At 45.4% G+C, this 17,549-nt stretch overlaps 1 protein-coding gene across 3 annotated transcripts in view; it reads left to right on the top strand.

The window, feature by feature from the left end:
- LOC149330442 (fibronectin-like) overlaps nucleotides 1-15,650 on the top strand; it is a 41,214-nt gene extending 25,564 nt beyond the window's left edge. For 2 of the 3 annotated variants that reach the window (XM_089561010.1, XM_089561011.1), the window contains exons 12-14: nucleotides 1,115-2,047; nucleotides 11,402-12,403; nucleotides 14,029-15,650. In XM_089561010.1, coding sequence (XP_089417136.1) covers nucleotides 1,115-2,047; nucleotides 11,402-12,403; nucleotides 14,029-14,375 — 2,282 coding nt within the window. In that variant the 3' untranslated portion in view covers nucleotides 14,376-15,650. Of the gene's footprint in view, nucleotides 1-1,114; nucleotides 2,048-4,954; nucleotides 9,184-11,401; nucleotides 12,404-14,028 lie in introns of those variants that run through there. The other variant, XM_089561012.1, reaches the window with a different exon arrangement.
- Nucleotides 15,651-17,549: the final 1,899 nt, after the last annotated feature.

Raw genomic sequence — 17,549 nt, 5'->3', positions numbered from 1 at the left:
ATGGAGCATGAAATGGTGATGAATACACATATATTCCCAGTATGGAGCGGCGATTCCTTTTTTAGGGAACTAACAAGCACTGTAAATATCTAACTACAAAAACAGTTCAGCCTTCCAGACTTGCATCTCTTCAAGAGTCCTGGAGAAATCGGGTTAAAAGATTTTTTCCTGTGTACAACCTTGTTTGGAAGGCGCCAACAAAGTGCTAGCCGCAAAACCACTTCTATGAGACGTTCAAAGCGTTGATGCCATAGGTAGCATAAGTCAGTTCTCGCATAGCTTCTCAGCCCTCACCGTTCTATCACGTACCTTCCTAGCACTCGCGGTAATTCAGGACGTACTACGTCCGCCGCTGTGGACCAGGGTGGTGCTGGTGAACACTCCCAAGGTTCGGTTACACTACACATACATACCCTAGAAAGAAGAATAGACTGCCGTTGCCGTGTACCTCAGTTGCTAGAGCACCGGACGCGAAATTCGGGGTCGTGGGTTCGGATCCGACCGGCGGCTTGTGATTGTTTTTCTTCTGCTTTCTCATCAGTTATGTTTAAGCTATAAATAAATAAAACTTAATTTCCAAGTAATCATCCCCACAAATTGAAAAAGAAAACATCTCCTATGGCCCTTGGTTTCGGTGACCGTTGGCTTCCGTCACGTGTAAATATGGTTGATTTTGTCAGCTTTTTCAGCCAATCAACCTTTTTTTTAAATTTCAAGCTCAGAGCACCGATTGTTCTACAAGACACAAAGTCAACCTGCATTGCTGGAGATAAGTCACACTCTAGTGCTCCACCACGACACTAAGGACGAAAGTACTGTCTAAAATGTACCCACATATCTTTATAAAAATGGCGCCCACTTCCCTGCGATTGTGGCATAAGTTTAAGGGAACGTTTTACATTACATGTTACAGCATTGTCTGCTTTGATTACTTTCGTTCTTGCACGAAAAGTGAAAACAAGCAAAGAGTATCAAACGTCCAGTCCAAACATGCAATAATCTAACCCTACTCTCTTGCCGTTCGCGCAGTGCTTCTAATATTCAAAGGCCTCAATTTGGTTTCATCATTGCAGTTATTGACCTGACTCCCAATATATCTCGCTTACCAACTCAGGTGGACCCAAGGAGCCAATCCACTTGCACGTCAAAGCTATCAACAGCACAGCGCTACTCATCACCTGGCCCGCACCACCAAAGAACACTACTCTTTTCGACGGCTACCATGTGACCTGGTGGACAGCCAACGATACAGCCATCGATGAGGAGTCTGTATCCAACAAGACCCTGGCGGCAGACTCCACGAGTTTCCTCATCGGAGACTTGGAGCCGAGTACCACTTACTACGTTAATGTCTCGAGAACCTATGGTGACAACGAGACCGACGCAGTTGACCTTGAGCAAGTTGCAGGCAGCACGCAGCCGGACCCTTTCCAGAAGCCTAGTGGTCTCCGCGTCAAATACGACGCCAACGCATCACAGGCGACAGTGACTTGGGACCCTTTCCCAGTTCGTCCTGAAGACTCGCCCATACACAATTACTCCGTAATGCTTTGCGTCGACGTAGGTAATGGAACTGACGAGGAGCTCGTAGATTGCAATGTGGTGACAAAGGCGCCGGACAACACTAAGGCAGTCTTCACAAACTTGAAGGGTCTGTCCGAGTACCGCGTCGAGGTGTGGGCCATTGTAGCGTACGACGGCAACTCAATTGGCCAGGGAGATTACGCTGTCGCCCGCTTCAGAACTCCCGCACCGGTCGTGTCAGAGCTCTGGGACTCGCTGCGAGCAGATCTGAAAGAAAGTGACGTCACACTTTTCTGGAACCGGCCAGCCGGACTCGATGATTATGAACTCCTCTACCATGTGACCTTGCATCGGGAATCACCACAGTCCACCATCCAAGTCGTCACCAACGGGACACAGGCGTCCTTTGAGGGCCTCAAGCCGCAGACCAACTACACAGTTTATGTGGCGACGTGCGTCGTCAGGGGAAGTCAACAGCATTGCACTGGAAACACTACCATCCAGTTCAAGACTCTGCGAGCCGGTAAGTGAAAGCTATTGCCAGAAAGTACCCATCACTATCCTCTTTTTCTTGGCACTTAAAGAGTTCCAGATGCAGATGCCGTCGGTCTAATAAGCTCTGAATTTCGTTTTAAAACCTCAACGTAGTCTGGCTTTGTCACTTTTTCGTTTCCCGCCAAAAAGAACAGATGTACCGGTTAGTTTTAAGACTGAGCAGAACCAGTAAACGATATACTAAGGAGCGGGCGTGATTACCTAGCTCCGCAGTGATGCCGTTGTCTTTTTTGGAAGGCTGAACGATACTGGGGCGCGAGATTTTTCACAAAATCACTCGTGTCCGTAGCCTGTCTTTTGCTCTATGCTACTGCTTGACGACGCTATGGCGATTTATACCGTAGCACGGGAGAGACCATGGCTGTTCTTAAATACAAATTTGTCTTGTTCATTTGATCATGAAACCATGAACAGGGACGGCAGTTTGTGAGTACGAAATTGAACGTCGTAAGAATAGTCCTCATATGCGCCAGCAGTTTTCTAGGACAGCAAGAAGATACGTAAAAAAAAATCGTAAATCTAAATTAACTCGAAGGAACGAACCGCTCATTTCTCCATCGCACAGACTGTACATGAAGTCGTGTATCATACTGCACTCTAATCACGAAAGGAGTGAAAAGGAAGTCAGCTATCCTCTAGGGCACACCCTTTACGGGGCGGGCTGTGCTGATCAAGCCCTAGGGTACATTCCATCACTAAAAACACAGAAGACTGACGGTTGGCAACGGAAACAAATTCCCTCTTCAAAACATGCGAAGTTCTAGCAGTTGTGACGATTTTACGCGAGGTTTCAACCTTCTCTATTTTCTAACCTCAGGACTTTTTGATTCACGTCTAAAAGCTTCCTCCAATTGCAAACTGTACGAAGTAATTGCGCTTTGAGGTGGAAATATGCCTCCACTGCCAAGAGCAAGGATTCCGTATATTTAGTCATTAAAATCTGCTCCTGATTTCGGGCAGCGTACCATCCCCTAAATGCGAGTTCTGTAAAGGGCAGCTCACTCTCTTACTGCAATATAGGCGTTACTGGTGACGCTGCGTTTGTGTTGCGCACAGAAGTAAAGAAACACACCTTCACTGTCGACACTTTTGGAAATGCTTGAGCCTAGATTTAGCATTCAAAACATCAGTGCCGTAGAATCCATGTACTTTCCTGCTTGGGTTTCGCTGCACACAAAACATAACGGGCGCACTCATTCCACAAACCCAGAGAAAGGTTCGTACGTATGCTACCAATAGGCGAATGTATTATTCATTATATCATTATGTAATGAAACCTCGCTGTGGAGAGTTCACTCTCCTTTGTTCACACCGTTGTCTCGTTCTCTCATCCGACGTGTCTATGCCCTTAGCAAGCTGACAGTCTATGGCGCGGTTGTGACGTCACGAAGAAACCGCCTGACATTGCAACATCAGCAGCGACCAAAAACGATATGCCCGAGTGGCACGGCTGATAATTATGATTAGGCTATCGGCCACTTTAGTACATGAATTAACATAAACCATGATTGCTTTATTAGGAAAGGATAAGCGCAGTAACTGCCCCATTCAGGTATCAAGGGAAATAAAAGGCGAATAAAATGGAGGAAGAGGAGAAATTATCACCATAATGGAGGGCTCAATGTAATTTCGATCACCTGGGGCTGTCTAACGTGCACTGCCATCACACAGCTCACGGACATCTCTCGCATTTCGCTTCTGCCAGTCGTAGCGTGTTTACAGGAGCGAAATACTAGCTGTCTCTCTGCATTATGCGTAGTCTGCATCAGGGAAGAAAGGGAGTTCTGTGCGCTTCTTCTGAAGGCTGTTGGGGATCTGGATGATAAGTACTTCAAAGAATGTTTTCTATACTTCCTTGTTAGACAACACTTGGACAGTTCTACGCCAACCATCAGCACCGTGCGACATTTGAATCAATACTTCGCACCAGACAGCTTAGTCGTCAAAATCGCAAACAGCGACAGATGTGCACCTGAAATCAGTTTCTGACATGTCCAACATTCCCGCACGAATGTTTTGAAAACTGGAAAATTCTAAGACATTACTATGGAAATATTGAAGTTGATGATCAATTCTTTTGATATATAGTAAAATCTTTGTTTTAAAGTGGACCCATTGATCGTATCGAACCCTGTTAAGGCTTCCATAGAAAACCAGTGGGGAACGCTTTTGACGATAGCAAGAACGTTAATAGAAAAAAATACAAGAGTGCCGTCGGGTGATCTAGAGATATATTGATTGCTATAGTGCAGTCTTACATTGTATGAAAAAATTGCGTTCATATACGGTTTCCTATTGAAAAATGCTTTTGTCCAGAATTGTTGGTTATGGATTCTACAGGCGCCAGCGCACATTAAGATCCGTTTCATCAGTTATTACATATTAAGTGCCCCTAGCTGGTGTATTACATGACAGGAGCTAAAAACAAAAGTACGATGCGCTCATTCCGCGTTCAACATAGATTTATCGTTGAATATGTTTCTCTGAGGCGAGGAAGAGTTCCGCAGCTTCGGTGCAAAATTCTCAGCAAAGTGCTCAACTGGGTTAGTTAGAACATAATTTTCTACAGAAAGCGCAAAAGCAATACAACAGCGGAAGAAGAGTCAGTTTTAGGCACACAATATTTCTCTTCTATGCCCTCTTGCCTTTTGAAAACTCCTACTCATATCAACAACCCACGCACACGGAATCCACGTTCGAAGCTCTTACAAAGCCAGGTCCAGTAACTATTTAGCGCTTGATGTAATATACATTTTCAATTGTTTCTATACTAGCGTCTCTATGTCAGAATTCGTTAAACACCCTATTTGAAATAAACGTTTGCTTAAGCATGCGTTTCCCGTCTGGTTTTTTTCCCCGCACCTCACCACAACAGACACGAGCGACGACGTGCCCCCAGTGTCCGTGAAAGCTGTCAATTCCACTGCACTCGAAGTAACGTGGCCCCGAGAAGATTCTGGCAAGACACCCGAAGAGTATACTGTCTCTTGGCGACCAAAGAGGGATACCCATTCCAGTCAAGTCTCTTCAAGAAAGCTAACCTTCACCCCTGAAGAGCCCGCCCGACAGTTCGTCATTACCGATCTGCAACCTTACACGCCCTACGCCGTGTCCGTGGCTCGCGTGAGCGATACGCAGCAAAGTCCCCGCGCCCTTGTGATCACAGGTGGCGAGGGTGTCACGAATCCACTTCCCAGTACCGCTCCTGCCAACCTGACACTCGACGTCGTCAAGCATCGGCACGACCGTGGAAAACCAGAAGTGACAGCTTTGGTAACCTGGAAGAAGCCCACGTACACAGGAGGCGCTCTGCCGACCGGATACCTGGTGACTTTGTGCCCACTGAACGATTCCTCGGCGGCCACTGCCTCGCATTCGAAGCCTGCGTGCGAGAGTCGAAAGACGGTGTCTGATGCGACGAGGACCGTTTTCTCATTGTCCGAGCAGTGGGCTGGAGGCGGTTACGTGGTCGAAGTGAGGGCGTTTGTAGAGCACGACTGTCATACCATCGAAGGAGAAGTGGCGATAGCTCTTGCTACTGCTGTATAACTTTGTCTACTAGCCATGCACTTAACCCCCTAACGGACTTTTTCGCAGGTGGTACTAAAATGACCATTCAGTACCGTGCTGTCATCTGTGGGCAAACCAAAAAAGTGCTTCAAACAAGCCTTCCTCTCTCTAAACCGGACACAGAGTGCCAGAAGACATACGACGAGCTGGACTCGTCATGAGCCAGGAATGACAGTTGGCTTATGAGGAGTCCAGCCAAGCCCTCCTCTCTCTAAACCGGACACAGAGAGTGCCAGAAAACATACGACGAGCTGGACTCGTCATGAGCCAGAAATGACAGTTGGCTTATGACGGGCCGGGCCCGTACAAGTCCGCTGGGAGGTTAATATTGTCCAGTAGTACTTCGTCAATGGCGGAACCGCAGGGAAGTGATTCTTGTTCAAGCCTTTTATTCAAGAGTTATGGCAACTTCCACTCATCTGATATATTTTAAGCACGAATCTTGTGGGAAGGGCTGCACAGCATTATTTTTAAATAAAAGTGCCATATTAATGACGCCAAAGCAGAAGCCAGTCATTCACGCACATTCATAAAAAGTTGAGTAAAACACATGCCCATTATTACCTGTTGCGCATTGGGCAGGTTCTCTCAGATCATGAATGGCAGTTTACCGATATCCCTCAATAGAAAAGTATAGAACAGCTGTATCTTACCGGTTCTCACCTATGGGGCAGAAATATGGAGGCTAACGAAGTGGGTTCAGCTTAAGAACAAAGCAGCGAGCTATGGAAAGAAGCATGATCGGTTTAACGTTCAGAAATCGGAAGCGGGCAGAGTAGGTGGGGGAACTAACGCGGGTTAATGACATCCTAGTCGAAATCAAGAGGAAGAAATGGGCTTTGGCAGGGCATGTAAAGCGAAGACAGGATAACCGCTGGTCCTTAAAAGTAGCGGAGTGGATTCCAAGAGAAGGCAAACATAGCAGGGGGTGGCAGAAAGTTAGGTGGGCGTATGAGACTAAGAAGTTTGCGGCGATAAAGTGGCCGCAGCTGACAAAAGAAAGGGTTAATTGGAGAGACGTGGGCGAGGCCGTTGCCCTACCGTAACTGTAGTCAGGTTGATGATGATAATGATGACCTGTTACGTATAGATAGGTAACGGTGGTCCGTAAGCACACTAGTATTCTGCGGTGTCAACAAGAAAATAAACAATGTTGTCTTGTTAAAGAGCGGAACTGAAGAATACATCTTGTTTCATACTGCCTACCTTGAATTTAAAATAAGCCTATCCAAATGCAGAACACAGTAAGTTCTGCCGTTCTGGAGGAGCTGGTCGTTTCTAAATGTTTACTGCATTTCTTATTGGCTTAAAATATTGCATCTCATGTATATTCTGTGTGTAATGAGCGTTTAAAATCCCAGCTATTGTCTTCAAGTCTTGAGACACAATCCAACTTCGCAGTTGAAATGACAGTGTGAAATTACGGGTCGGTCATGCATTAGTGTTTTTTTAAGTAAACAACTTTACCCTTGTAGAAAACAGTGAAAACGTTAAGCTAAATGAGTAGGTACGTCTAAAGCCATTTGTACACATCAGTTATATGAAGTATTAAATATTGTCAAACAGGTCATTCTGTCCCGATGAAATCTTTGTTACGATTCAGCGATTCAGCACACGTAAAGTCACGGTCTTAATTTTTCAGAAAATAAAAAGAGGGGGTGGGGAGGGGGGAGGGGTACCGGTTCTTACACAGATGTTTCACCAAAGATTTTCCGCAATTATTAAAAATAGAACTTTAGAGTTAGCAGAGTGCTTTCTTTTCGGCATAATACTGTCAGCGGTGCAGTGCATTATAATACCCCTCAGACGTGCTAATTAACAGGCTGGCAAACTACTACTGAATAGTCAACTTTGTAAATATTGCCCTCAGTCTGTTGATTTATTGAGAGGCATGTAGCCCAGCGTAAGGAATATCCATTTCAATCTTTAGAATTTCGAAAGCGCAATTACCCCGGCAGCATTAAAAAATCACGTGCCTGTGGAGGGGGAGGGCGAACAGTGACGTCCATCAAATCGCGTCACTGTGTGGCGCATGTGCCACGTGACAATCCCTGTCCCGCCCACGCTGCGATGCCCACCACGCTGCTCCACTGCGTTATTCCAGCGTGGCCGAGGCGGAAATTATCACGTGACACATGCGCTACAGAGTGACGCGATTTGATGGACGTCGGTGTTCTGTCTCCGTAGTCACGTGATTTTCGAATGACTCCAGAAATGGCTCAATTTTGTTAAGCCACTACGGCGAGGGTTATCACGTTTGTGAAATTCTAAAAACAGATATGGGTATTACGTACGGTGCGCTACACGCCTATCAATAAATATTCAGCTTAAGACAGTTGAAATCCTAACTATTTAAAAGTAGTTAACCAGCCTCCAGTTAGCATGTCTTAGCTGTATTCTGATGCACTACAGCACTGACATGCTATGCCGAAAAAAGCTCTCTTATAACTCAAAAACCCAATTTTTAAAATTGCAGAAAGTCTTGGGTGTGACACCCAGTATATGTAACCTAAGCACTAACTACCATTTCCACGGCGTTTGCAGATCACTCGACCATATGCCATGTTATATTATCAGTTTACCTCCGTTACTGATTTTGCCTGTTACTGTCCTGCAAATAGAAAAATGTTTCTCATACAGGCATTCGACCCTATCTTGCTGAGCCTTCAGTTTCAATTACTACAAACACATTTCCTAAATTCTGTCCAATGACCGGTTTCTCGCATACATTCTATGTTGAATATGAAAGATGGCTCGGATTTTGTTATAAGCGCATTTTCATGTAACAATATCGACAAATCGGTCCTCCAAGACATCTGTAAGGAGCGTGATCGTTTTTTTTTCCATTCCCTTTTTTTTCGGTTCTCGCTTTTACCGCAGCCACAACTTTGTTTCGAATTTTGATGTATTTCCTTTGCATTTATTCTTTCAATAGTGACGTCATACTCGAGTGCTGCAGCTTGCGGCTAGTGAGATCAGGATTGGATCTTCCTTTATTATTTCCGCCGGAAAAGCTTGGCTCGATTTTATTGCCTTTGGATTGGTGAGGTTTATTAATCTTTTGCAGTAAAATGTATCGCTAGCAACTGCAAAGACAGCACTCAAGATGGATCTGATAACATTGCGGGTTGAATTTTGAATATTCCAGTACTGTACTTGCTCGCGACATCCGGCCTTTATGTAGTCTTGTATGATTATTTAAATGACAATAATGTGAAGTAATACTCATCCTCGATGACGTGTATACGCATCTCGGCTATTTCAGGCATTCCCTGAACATGATTTATACGAATAATAGCAATTTTGATACTAACAGCAGTAGAATATCTCAAACTCATGCAATGATTTAGTATGTAGTTCTCAGGAGGGCTACATCTGGAATTTTAATTTGAGCTTCTCTTATTCTGGACATTTCCTACTCCTTTAATTTCACTAAATTCTTTGTAATTCTTTTCCAACGACCATATATGGTCGCCTTTGTCGCATCGACTCGGCACCACTTTACCATGCCAACAATAAAATTTGAATTGCATATATGGTCTCCGCAATGATCACTATTTTATTCTTCTCTTTTCTTCAAACTCAACTACAATTATTTACATGTTGTATATTTAGAGGCTATGTTAATACATATTGATCTGTGTTGTGGGAAAGGGAAGCATTCATATAATATTGATGTATTTATATCCGCAACGTTTAAATTGAAAGGGGGTTTACAGCGCAGACAAACAAAGGAAGAAACCAGGTGACAGAACAGAGCGCTGTGTGTATTTCAGTATGCCCACACTATAGCGTGCAAAAGTGTTCTTGCAAGTGTAAATTGAGCCTAATGTAACAAATGACGCATTTCTTGAATGTATACGCTTTACGGATAGGCAACAGGGATTGCGTGGTTGACACGTGGCCAGCCCAGTACCTGCTAATCATAGCGAGCTACTTAGTTTTAAGCGCTTTAACCACTGCCGAATGGCAGCTTTGTTCAGGGGTTAGAAGGAAAACTACTTTCTACTGCACTAACAGAATGCAACTTCGCATATCATGATACAGCTTACTGTCCCAACTGTCCACAGAACAGTGGTGATGCAGAACACATTTTGTGCGTATGTAACGCTGCCAATAATTCCCGCTTTGAACGGGCGTAGTTGAAGTCACTGGTGACGTTCGACACTCAATAGAGGCGCCAGTGGAAAGCCAAGGATATCGCCCGGTACCGTGCTCAGACTGCAAACGATATATACGGCAAAATGGATGCTCCGCGCCAAAGCAAGCAGGAAGTCGACCCCTCAAGATGTCAGTAAACTTCGTGCATATCTGTGGGAACAGATATGCACAGATATGAACAGATATGCACTGGGAACATATCCAGTAGGAAACAGATCAGCCATTTTTTAATCAGATTTTACTCTCAAACCCGACGAGAGAACAATTACTTCATGTATATTAGCAGGGCAAAACACGCATACAAGCCAACGAAAAGGCGTTTCATAATTGTAGCGAACTGGAATATCAACACCACGGTGGATCAGCACACTCTGAAGTTCATAGCGGGAAACTCTCAGCCGTTCGGAGAACAGGTGCCGCCAAAGGTTTCACAACTTCCAACCAGGTGGCGCCACCAACCTGTGACTTCGCAGAGGGAACCGCTCAATGATAAGTGTAGAGGCAGCGCTCCGGTGTCCAAAGCATGGTCCGAAGTTAGATTGGCACGCTTTAGAACCGCTTATGCTTAGAACGCATTTCTAAAAAAGAAACATGTCCAGGATTATAAGCCGTTTGCAGTGTGTGGCAAATCATAAGAAACAGCTGAGTATATTTTGATAGAACGTGGCAATATCCACTGAGATGTTGGTGCCCGCAGAGTCGGTCGGTACCCCCGGACCACACCGGTTAGGGATAAAGAACGTGAGGGGCATGCACGTGCGGCTGACATTAAATAAAGAACCTTTCCGGGATATGTGGGCTTAAAGCAGGTCAGTGACCTAAAGAAAGAAGTACAAATGCAGAGTTGGTATAGCCTAAAAGCCAAAGTGTACTAGGATTCTAGGTTGGGGTTTTTAAACATGTAAAAGTGGTTAAATAAATAAAGAGAAGAAAAATGCCGAGCTCGCGGTGGCACATGACACCAATCCGTTTCGAATGAAATGCTCTTAACATTCATCCGTCGAATCAGATCGCTCGGGTATAAATTTCTGGAACTGAAACCAATCAAGTCAAACGGCAATTTTGGATGTTGATCTTACCGTATTAATTTATCGCAGGAATTGGACAATAGGTGAGTATGAATTGCGTAATTGACGAATCCATGTGAGGTGAAATACAGGGCAAAAGTGATTGATGTCGAAAATTCTGGCCACCGTTCCTTCACTGCCAAATTTCATTCAATCTCTAGGGCTCTTAAGCAGTTGCCCATCTAGCATCCATTATTGCGCTTGTTTTACCTTTCATCAGAAAGGTGCTTTTGACAAGAATTATAACTCATAAACTCTATTTCCCTGAGCCGCTTGTGAAATGAGCATCAAGAGCTAAGAAAGCGGCAACATCTACATTAACGGAAGATTCACTATTCATTTCATGCTTTATTTGAATGCCATCGGCACTTTCAAGCTATTTTATTTAGCTCTCAGCACGCCGCTTATTTTGCAATAAAAGTATGGTATTGTGCCTGCCTTCGCTTCCTTGTAATCGTGAAAAAAATCACTTTGGGCACTTTTTGAACACCACAAATTTAAAAGGTTCTATTATGATTTCGCAGGCCCTCGAGAAGACTTCGTCAACTACACCGTAGAGGCAGTAAGCGGTTCAGAGCTCCGCATATCTTGGGCGCCCCCGGGTGAAAATGAAGACCTGAAGAGCTACCGGGTGTCTTGGTGGTTATATCATTCTAGCCAAACCGGAGAAGTCGTCAAAAGAAATGCATCTGTGTCTTCTCACAGTACGACGACACTTATTGACGGACTCCAGCCTTACACGAAGTACGTTGTAGAAGTCGTGCCTATTTACGGTTCACAAACAGTAACGTGGCAGGGCAGCGCCATACGGCATTTTGAGACCACAAAAGCTGAAGGGTTTCCCGCTATTGCGAACGTCTCCGTTACAACGACGAACAGAAAGCATTCGACGTCAGACATCGTGGTCTCCTGGTCTATTACAAACAGCGTGAAATATGACCTGGAATACCGCGTCACTCTCTGTGTTGGCTCTAACGAAAGATCTCAAGACTGCCTCAATAAGACGGTGTCTGGCGACGTGTTCAGCGCGACGTTTCCAGGAATCGACAACTTCGCAGCGGTGGTCGTTACAGTGCAACTGCTGGTCAGGACAGAAAATGAGGTATTTGAAAGCGAGATCAGCAAGACCGTTAGCACAAGTTGGACTCCTCAGATTCCGAACATTGTTGGCCTGACTGTGACGGACGTGACGGAGAATTCAGCGGACGTGTCTTGGTCGAAGGTGTCCGAATTTGATCATGTCGACGGGTCGTACTATCGCGTTGTGCTTGGTGTCCGCCCACAACACGACGTAAGCCGAAATGCTGCTACTTCGGAAGCGGGACAGAGCTCGTTGGAGAACGCAACCACGGTCGAGACCGGAGGGAGCGTCGTGAAAAACTTCACCACTCGAGACACCGAGGTAGAGTTGAGCAAACTGTCTCCTTGGAGAAACTACACCGTGACTGTCACGGCAGGAGTCATCGGACGGGGTTTGGACGCCGTGGGCCTGGCCAGCAGCAAAGACTTCGAAACGCTTATAGGCGGTAAGTGGCCTTCTAATTATTGATGTTTCGCGCTGACGGACTACGGAAAAAGTTAAACCAATGTTCCGGTTAATTTGTTCCAAATATCAACTCTTCATTAAAATAACGACGAAGGATGTTTTTTCATCATTTTTAATTTTTGCAGCTCAAAATGTGTTTCATGGGGGCCGTAAATTATTAGTGATAGCCTCTTTAGTGACTTCCGTACATTGTCCGCATCCCCGCGGCATATACTGGACACAAAATTCGACAACTTCAAATAATCATGCTTTCTTTCCTTTGAGGCGCTTCCCCAAGCACAGATCATCGGCCTAATATTGTAAATATATTGGCAAATTCCGGTCCTCCAAAGGACCAAAGTGGAACCATACATTTGCAGTATTGGACTGATCACCTGTGCTGCTTATGAAAAAGCGTGTGTGTAGAAGATTAGTTAAGAGCATCAGCTTTACGAGTGCTTACAGACCCCCCAACAAGCTGACAAAGCATTTCCACCTCCGTCAATACGGTTGAATTGCTAAAATTTTAAGCTTTGCACAAGGCGCAGCTACTGTCCCCAAGTAGTTGCTTTGTATGCAGCTCTATACTAATGTCAGAAAAAATAGTTGGTCTAATTTCATGGCCGCGGTAATGATATACATTGAAGGAGGATAGCTTGCCGGGCGAGTTTGTAGTCATTCGTCGTGGGGGGGGGGGGGGGGCGTAACGCGCGAACAAGGCGAAGGACTAAGGATGAAGGGATACACATCCGTGTAGTCTTCTTGCTTCGTCCTTCGTCATATTCGCGCTGTACCCCCCACGATGGATGATGATATAGTGAACTAACCTGTCCGTTCCATCAAGTCCTTACGCCTGCAAAAAAGCGAGAAATGAACCTACTTCCCTCATATCACGCTATATTAATATGTAGTGTCATCAAGTTTTGGTTATAAAGCTTAGGTAAGGACAATATTTCGCATCACATGCTCCAGACACCAATAGCGTGAAATATTCTGAAGTGATGAGATCTCACTGACAAAAGCAACCCGGGTCTATCTATAGCGCTCTTCCATTTTGTTTTAATGACTTCACGCTTGAATAACAGCTACCCGTGTGGATTTTCAGCTGTTCCACATCAAGCGTTTAACTGATACTGGTATTCTGGTCTGATATCTATGTTTCTGCTATCTATGACTGTGCTGTCCCGAAGAAGGGAAAAAAAAGCACTGATCGTATTCCTCTCTCAAGCGGTTTAATCTCCCTTTGTACCAGTGCATGCTCTGCACACAGCACCGATAAAAAGATAAATGAAAGCAACTTTCTTAGCGCCATTAATGCGCTACAACATAGATTTGATGCACACATCTCCAATCAGGCCGCCGCGGTGGCTCAGTGGTTATGGTGCTCGGCTGCTGACCCAAAAAGACGCGGGTTCGATCCCGGCCGCGGCGGCTGCAATTTCTTTGGAGGAGAAATTCTAGAGGCCCGTGTACTGTGCGTTGTCAGTGCACGTTAAAGAACCCCAGGTGGTCGAAATTTCCGGAGCCCTCCACTACGGCGTCTCTCATAGCCTTAGTCGCTTTGGGACGTAAAACCACCATAAACCATAAACATCTCCAATCAGTCGACTCTTTTTTGTTTTCCAGCACCCACCAAACCCAGGAACGTTTCTGTGACCGAACTGAACGACGGCCACATCCTCACCTGGCTTCCTCCGGAGTCCTGGAACGGCCCGGGCGCCGGTTACGAAGTGAAATTCACTTGCATGCACGGCGACGTCAAGGGCAACAGCACTGTCGTCACCCTGGATCCCACCAGGACGGCACTCCAGATGCCGCAGTTGAGCCCCGGCGTTCCGTGCAACATCTTCATTCACGCCTTCAACGAGTACCTGGACGAAACGCTCGATGGACCCAAAGTCAGGGTTCCCTTCACACCCACTGGAAGCAAATCAGGAGACCGCGCCACCATAGACCATCCCACCATTAACTAGATACACTTCACCCATCCGACACCAGAGGTCACAGCAGAATTGGAACATAGTCGCAGTTACATGTCTTCAGTCATATCAGTTCGGAGCAATAGCGCAAACAGGACAAGGGACCAAGAACGAGTAGACACAAACAGCGCTAGCTTCCAAAAACTTTATTAGAAACAAAGGCATAAGAATTTGTACATGCATTTTTGCCGTGTCATTCCAAAGCATGCGCAAATTCACTGCGAGCGTAGGTAAGCAATGGTAAGGTAAGGTAGGTAATTTGCGCATGCTTTGGGATGACACGGCAAAAATGCGTGTATAAATTCTTGTGCCTTTGTTTCTAATAAAGTTGTTGGAAGTTAGCGCTGTGTGTGTCTACTCGTTCTTGGTCCCTTGTCCTGTTTGCGCTATTGCTCCGAAGTATGAACCAATAAGCCCGAATTTCAACGTTGTTAAATCATATCAGTTGTAGTACCCGGATTTAAAACCTGGACATGTCGGGCAGCCATTATCTAGAGGTTAGCATATGGTAGCGGCACCATTAGCCTGTGCAGTTATCTTTATTTTTAACTTTTTATGGAGCCCTGAACAACTCATTTCATAGCCGCAAGTGGCGTGGCAGTCACATCACCGCCGATTATTAGACCAATCAGAGGGCCACATTGTAGTCTGTGTGCTTTAAAGGGAAATCGAAACTGGTGCGCTCACAGAACTCTCAGTCCCAGGGTTCTGCGCACAATATTTATTTGGGGCCAGTGAACTGAGGAATCGCAGATCAGCCTTCCAAAACTTGAACATTAGAGCAACGGCGCCGAACACATTCCCGATATCATACGTTGGGGGTATTTGTAACCGTACCGCTTATAGCTACTAGACTTAAGCTTATAACGACGAAGTGAGCGTATTTAAACATTAAAGAAACAGTACGCCTTACAGTAAATTCACTTTAGACAGATAGGCTACCTTTCAAGATACCACCGATGGCACTGCAGTGACTAGGCTGCCGTGGTCTGTTTTGCGAAGGAGAGATTCCAGTTAGGCACTCATCTTACGGCAATCTATGCTTAGTTTAGAATAGATGGGACAAGTGAAAGCAGTGTACAAATATTTTAAAGTGACTGCCTTCGGTGATATACGCGCTTTCATTTTTTTACAGAATCATATTCCGCGAGAAGCATGAATTGATTATATCTGGCTCTTGCCAGGAATGGTAGTGTTTTCTGGTCACAATCTTTTCGTGCGACGTATTTGTAAATAAATGGGGTTCTGTGTGCCAATACCCAAACGTAATTCTTTGGGTTCTCTGATTGAACACTGAATTGTCGAGAGCGCATACTGAGAGGTATCCACTTGGTACGCACCCGATACGCACTGCTGATCCTGAAATAGTGATCATGTTTTGTTGGAGCTTTAACATAGTTGACGCTTTATGCTTGCCTCAAGCGTGAACCTAGTGCCTTCGGTACTTCTACAAAACCATGAAAGCACGGCAGTATCTGGTTAACGAAATTAGTGCCAGTTTACCCTGGTAACTGAGGTGCACCAATGTATTTGTGAGCATGCAGAGTGTATTGCATACATATCCAGTCATAAAAAGCTACAGAATCTTAACCAAAACACCACAGATGTTTTGTTGTTTTGTCGTGATGGCAGATGTTTCTGCAGTATTGCGGTATTTTTCTGTAGTATGTTTTTGTAGTTCGATCGCTATGATAAGGGACAACGCAACACTTTAGGAATTCATTTGATATTCCAAGAACTTCTCCCGGACAACTTCACGGACAAACTTCACGGACAAAAATAGTGTAAAAATCACTTGTGACAACTGAAAATGTCCAGTTGTGTTTTTCGACACGGTGTCGGGTCTAACGTAAAGACTAGGTTGTCCATGCTCTCTAGGGAAGCGTTGCAGAAGGTGAAGAAGTCGAACACATTCCCGCCATATTTTAGTGAGAGTGGTAAGATACCGCTGACCTAGTCCGAGGACCACACATGGGGGAGGGATACCTATCGCGTACAGGTGCTGGCTGGTGATCGGGATGCTGGAGCCCACCAAGAACGTCCTCAATGCTTTTCTGCTAGAAAAAATGGCGCTGTCCGCTACATTTTCAACGCATCCGACCTCGTCATCACATATACCAAGAATACTTTGGCCTCCGTGCGACCACCCCAGCCATTGACCGCTACAACGTTTATAGCTGTGTGCGATAGGCTTCAAAATACACGGACCCGTCAAACCCGATTTAGACCGGTGGCATTACTTGGCTGAAGGTTCGGCGATTTTGGGACTATGGCTATCACGCTGAATAGATATAACGCAGATCCAGTAACAGTTGATGAACTCACTCCTGAAAGGAGCGACATTACCGAAGTTGCGTGAGCAACGTGAGCTGCAACGTGAGCCACGAACTGGGCGTTCTACGCGTCGAAACAATCGGCGGGAACATTGAGCCGCCTTTATTTGTGTCTCCAACACAAGGTCCCCACTGTGGAAACCGCCGTAAAGTCCTCTGCATCCGTGGCTCTTCCCATGTTATGTTCGCCTTGGGCGTGGTGACAGGCCACCATTATCCTTTACAAAAAAATTTAGTAACATGAAGTGGAATGTCTTTTCGCAATTTAATAAAACCTATTAACACCCAAACCCCCCCCCCCCCCCCCCCCCCCGCCGGATTCCTTTCTACTAAGCTGACGTATTTCTTTTCACAGCTTTGCAGGTCAACCGGTAAATCCTCTTTAGCTGCCATTATGCCTATGACGAGATTCACATTCACCATCCTAACGCTCTTCCCACTTGATACCCTCTTCCCCCTCACTGGGCCTTCTTCAAAGTGAAGACCCTATTTAAGCACCGCCAATGATGAACGCTTTGCCCAGACTAAGACAAGTCCTCTTGCCGAAACGTTGGCGAAGCGTCCTGAGGCTTTCCCTTCCCTTGTTTACTTTGTCTGTGTGAAAGAACCATCTGCCTACCCTCTCAACAACATATCGACGATCTCACGGTAATTTTCCATCGACATTCAAAAGAACCATGTTCATAGAAACTTTTTATACTTCTACCGTCGACTTTACGACAGTTCGTCCAACGACAACCTATCGGCAGTCTTCCGACAACAGGCCGCACTCATTGAATTGGAACATGTTTAAATGCGACAGCTAAAAATGCCCTGTAAACATAAACACCACCTT

The sequence above is a fragment of the Amblyomma mixtum genome, chromosome 9, assembly GCF_055824585.1.
Source record: "Amblyomma mixtum isolate Tamu chromosome 9, ASM5582458v1, whole genome shotgun sequence".
NCBI lineage: Eukaryota > Metazoa > Arthropoda > Arachnida > Ixodida > Ixodidae > Amblyomma > Amblyomma mixtum.
The sequence above is the reverse complement of the archived record's forward strand: the minus strand, read 5'-3'. Positions and strand labels throughout refer to the sequence as shown.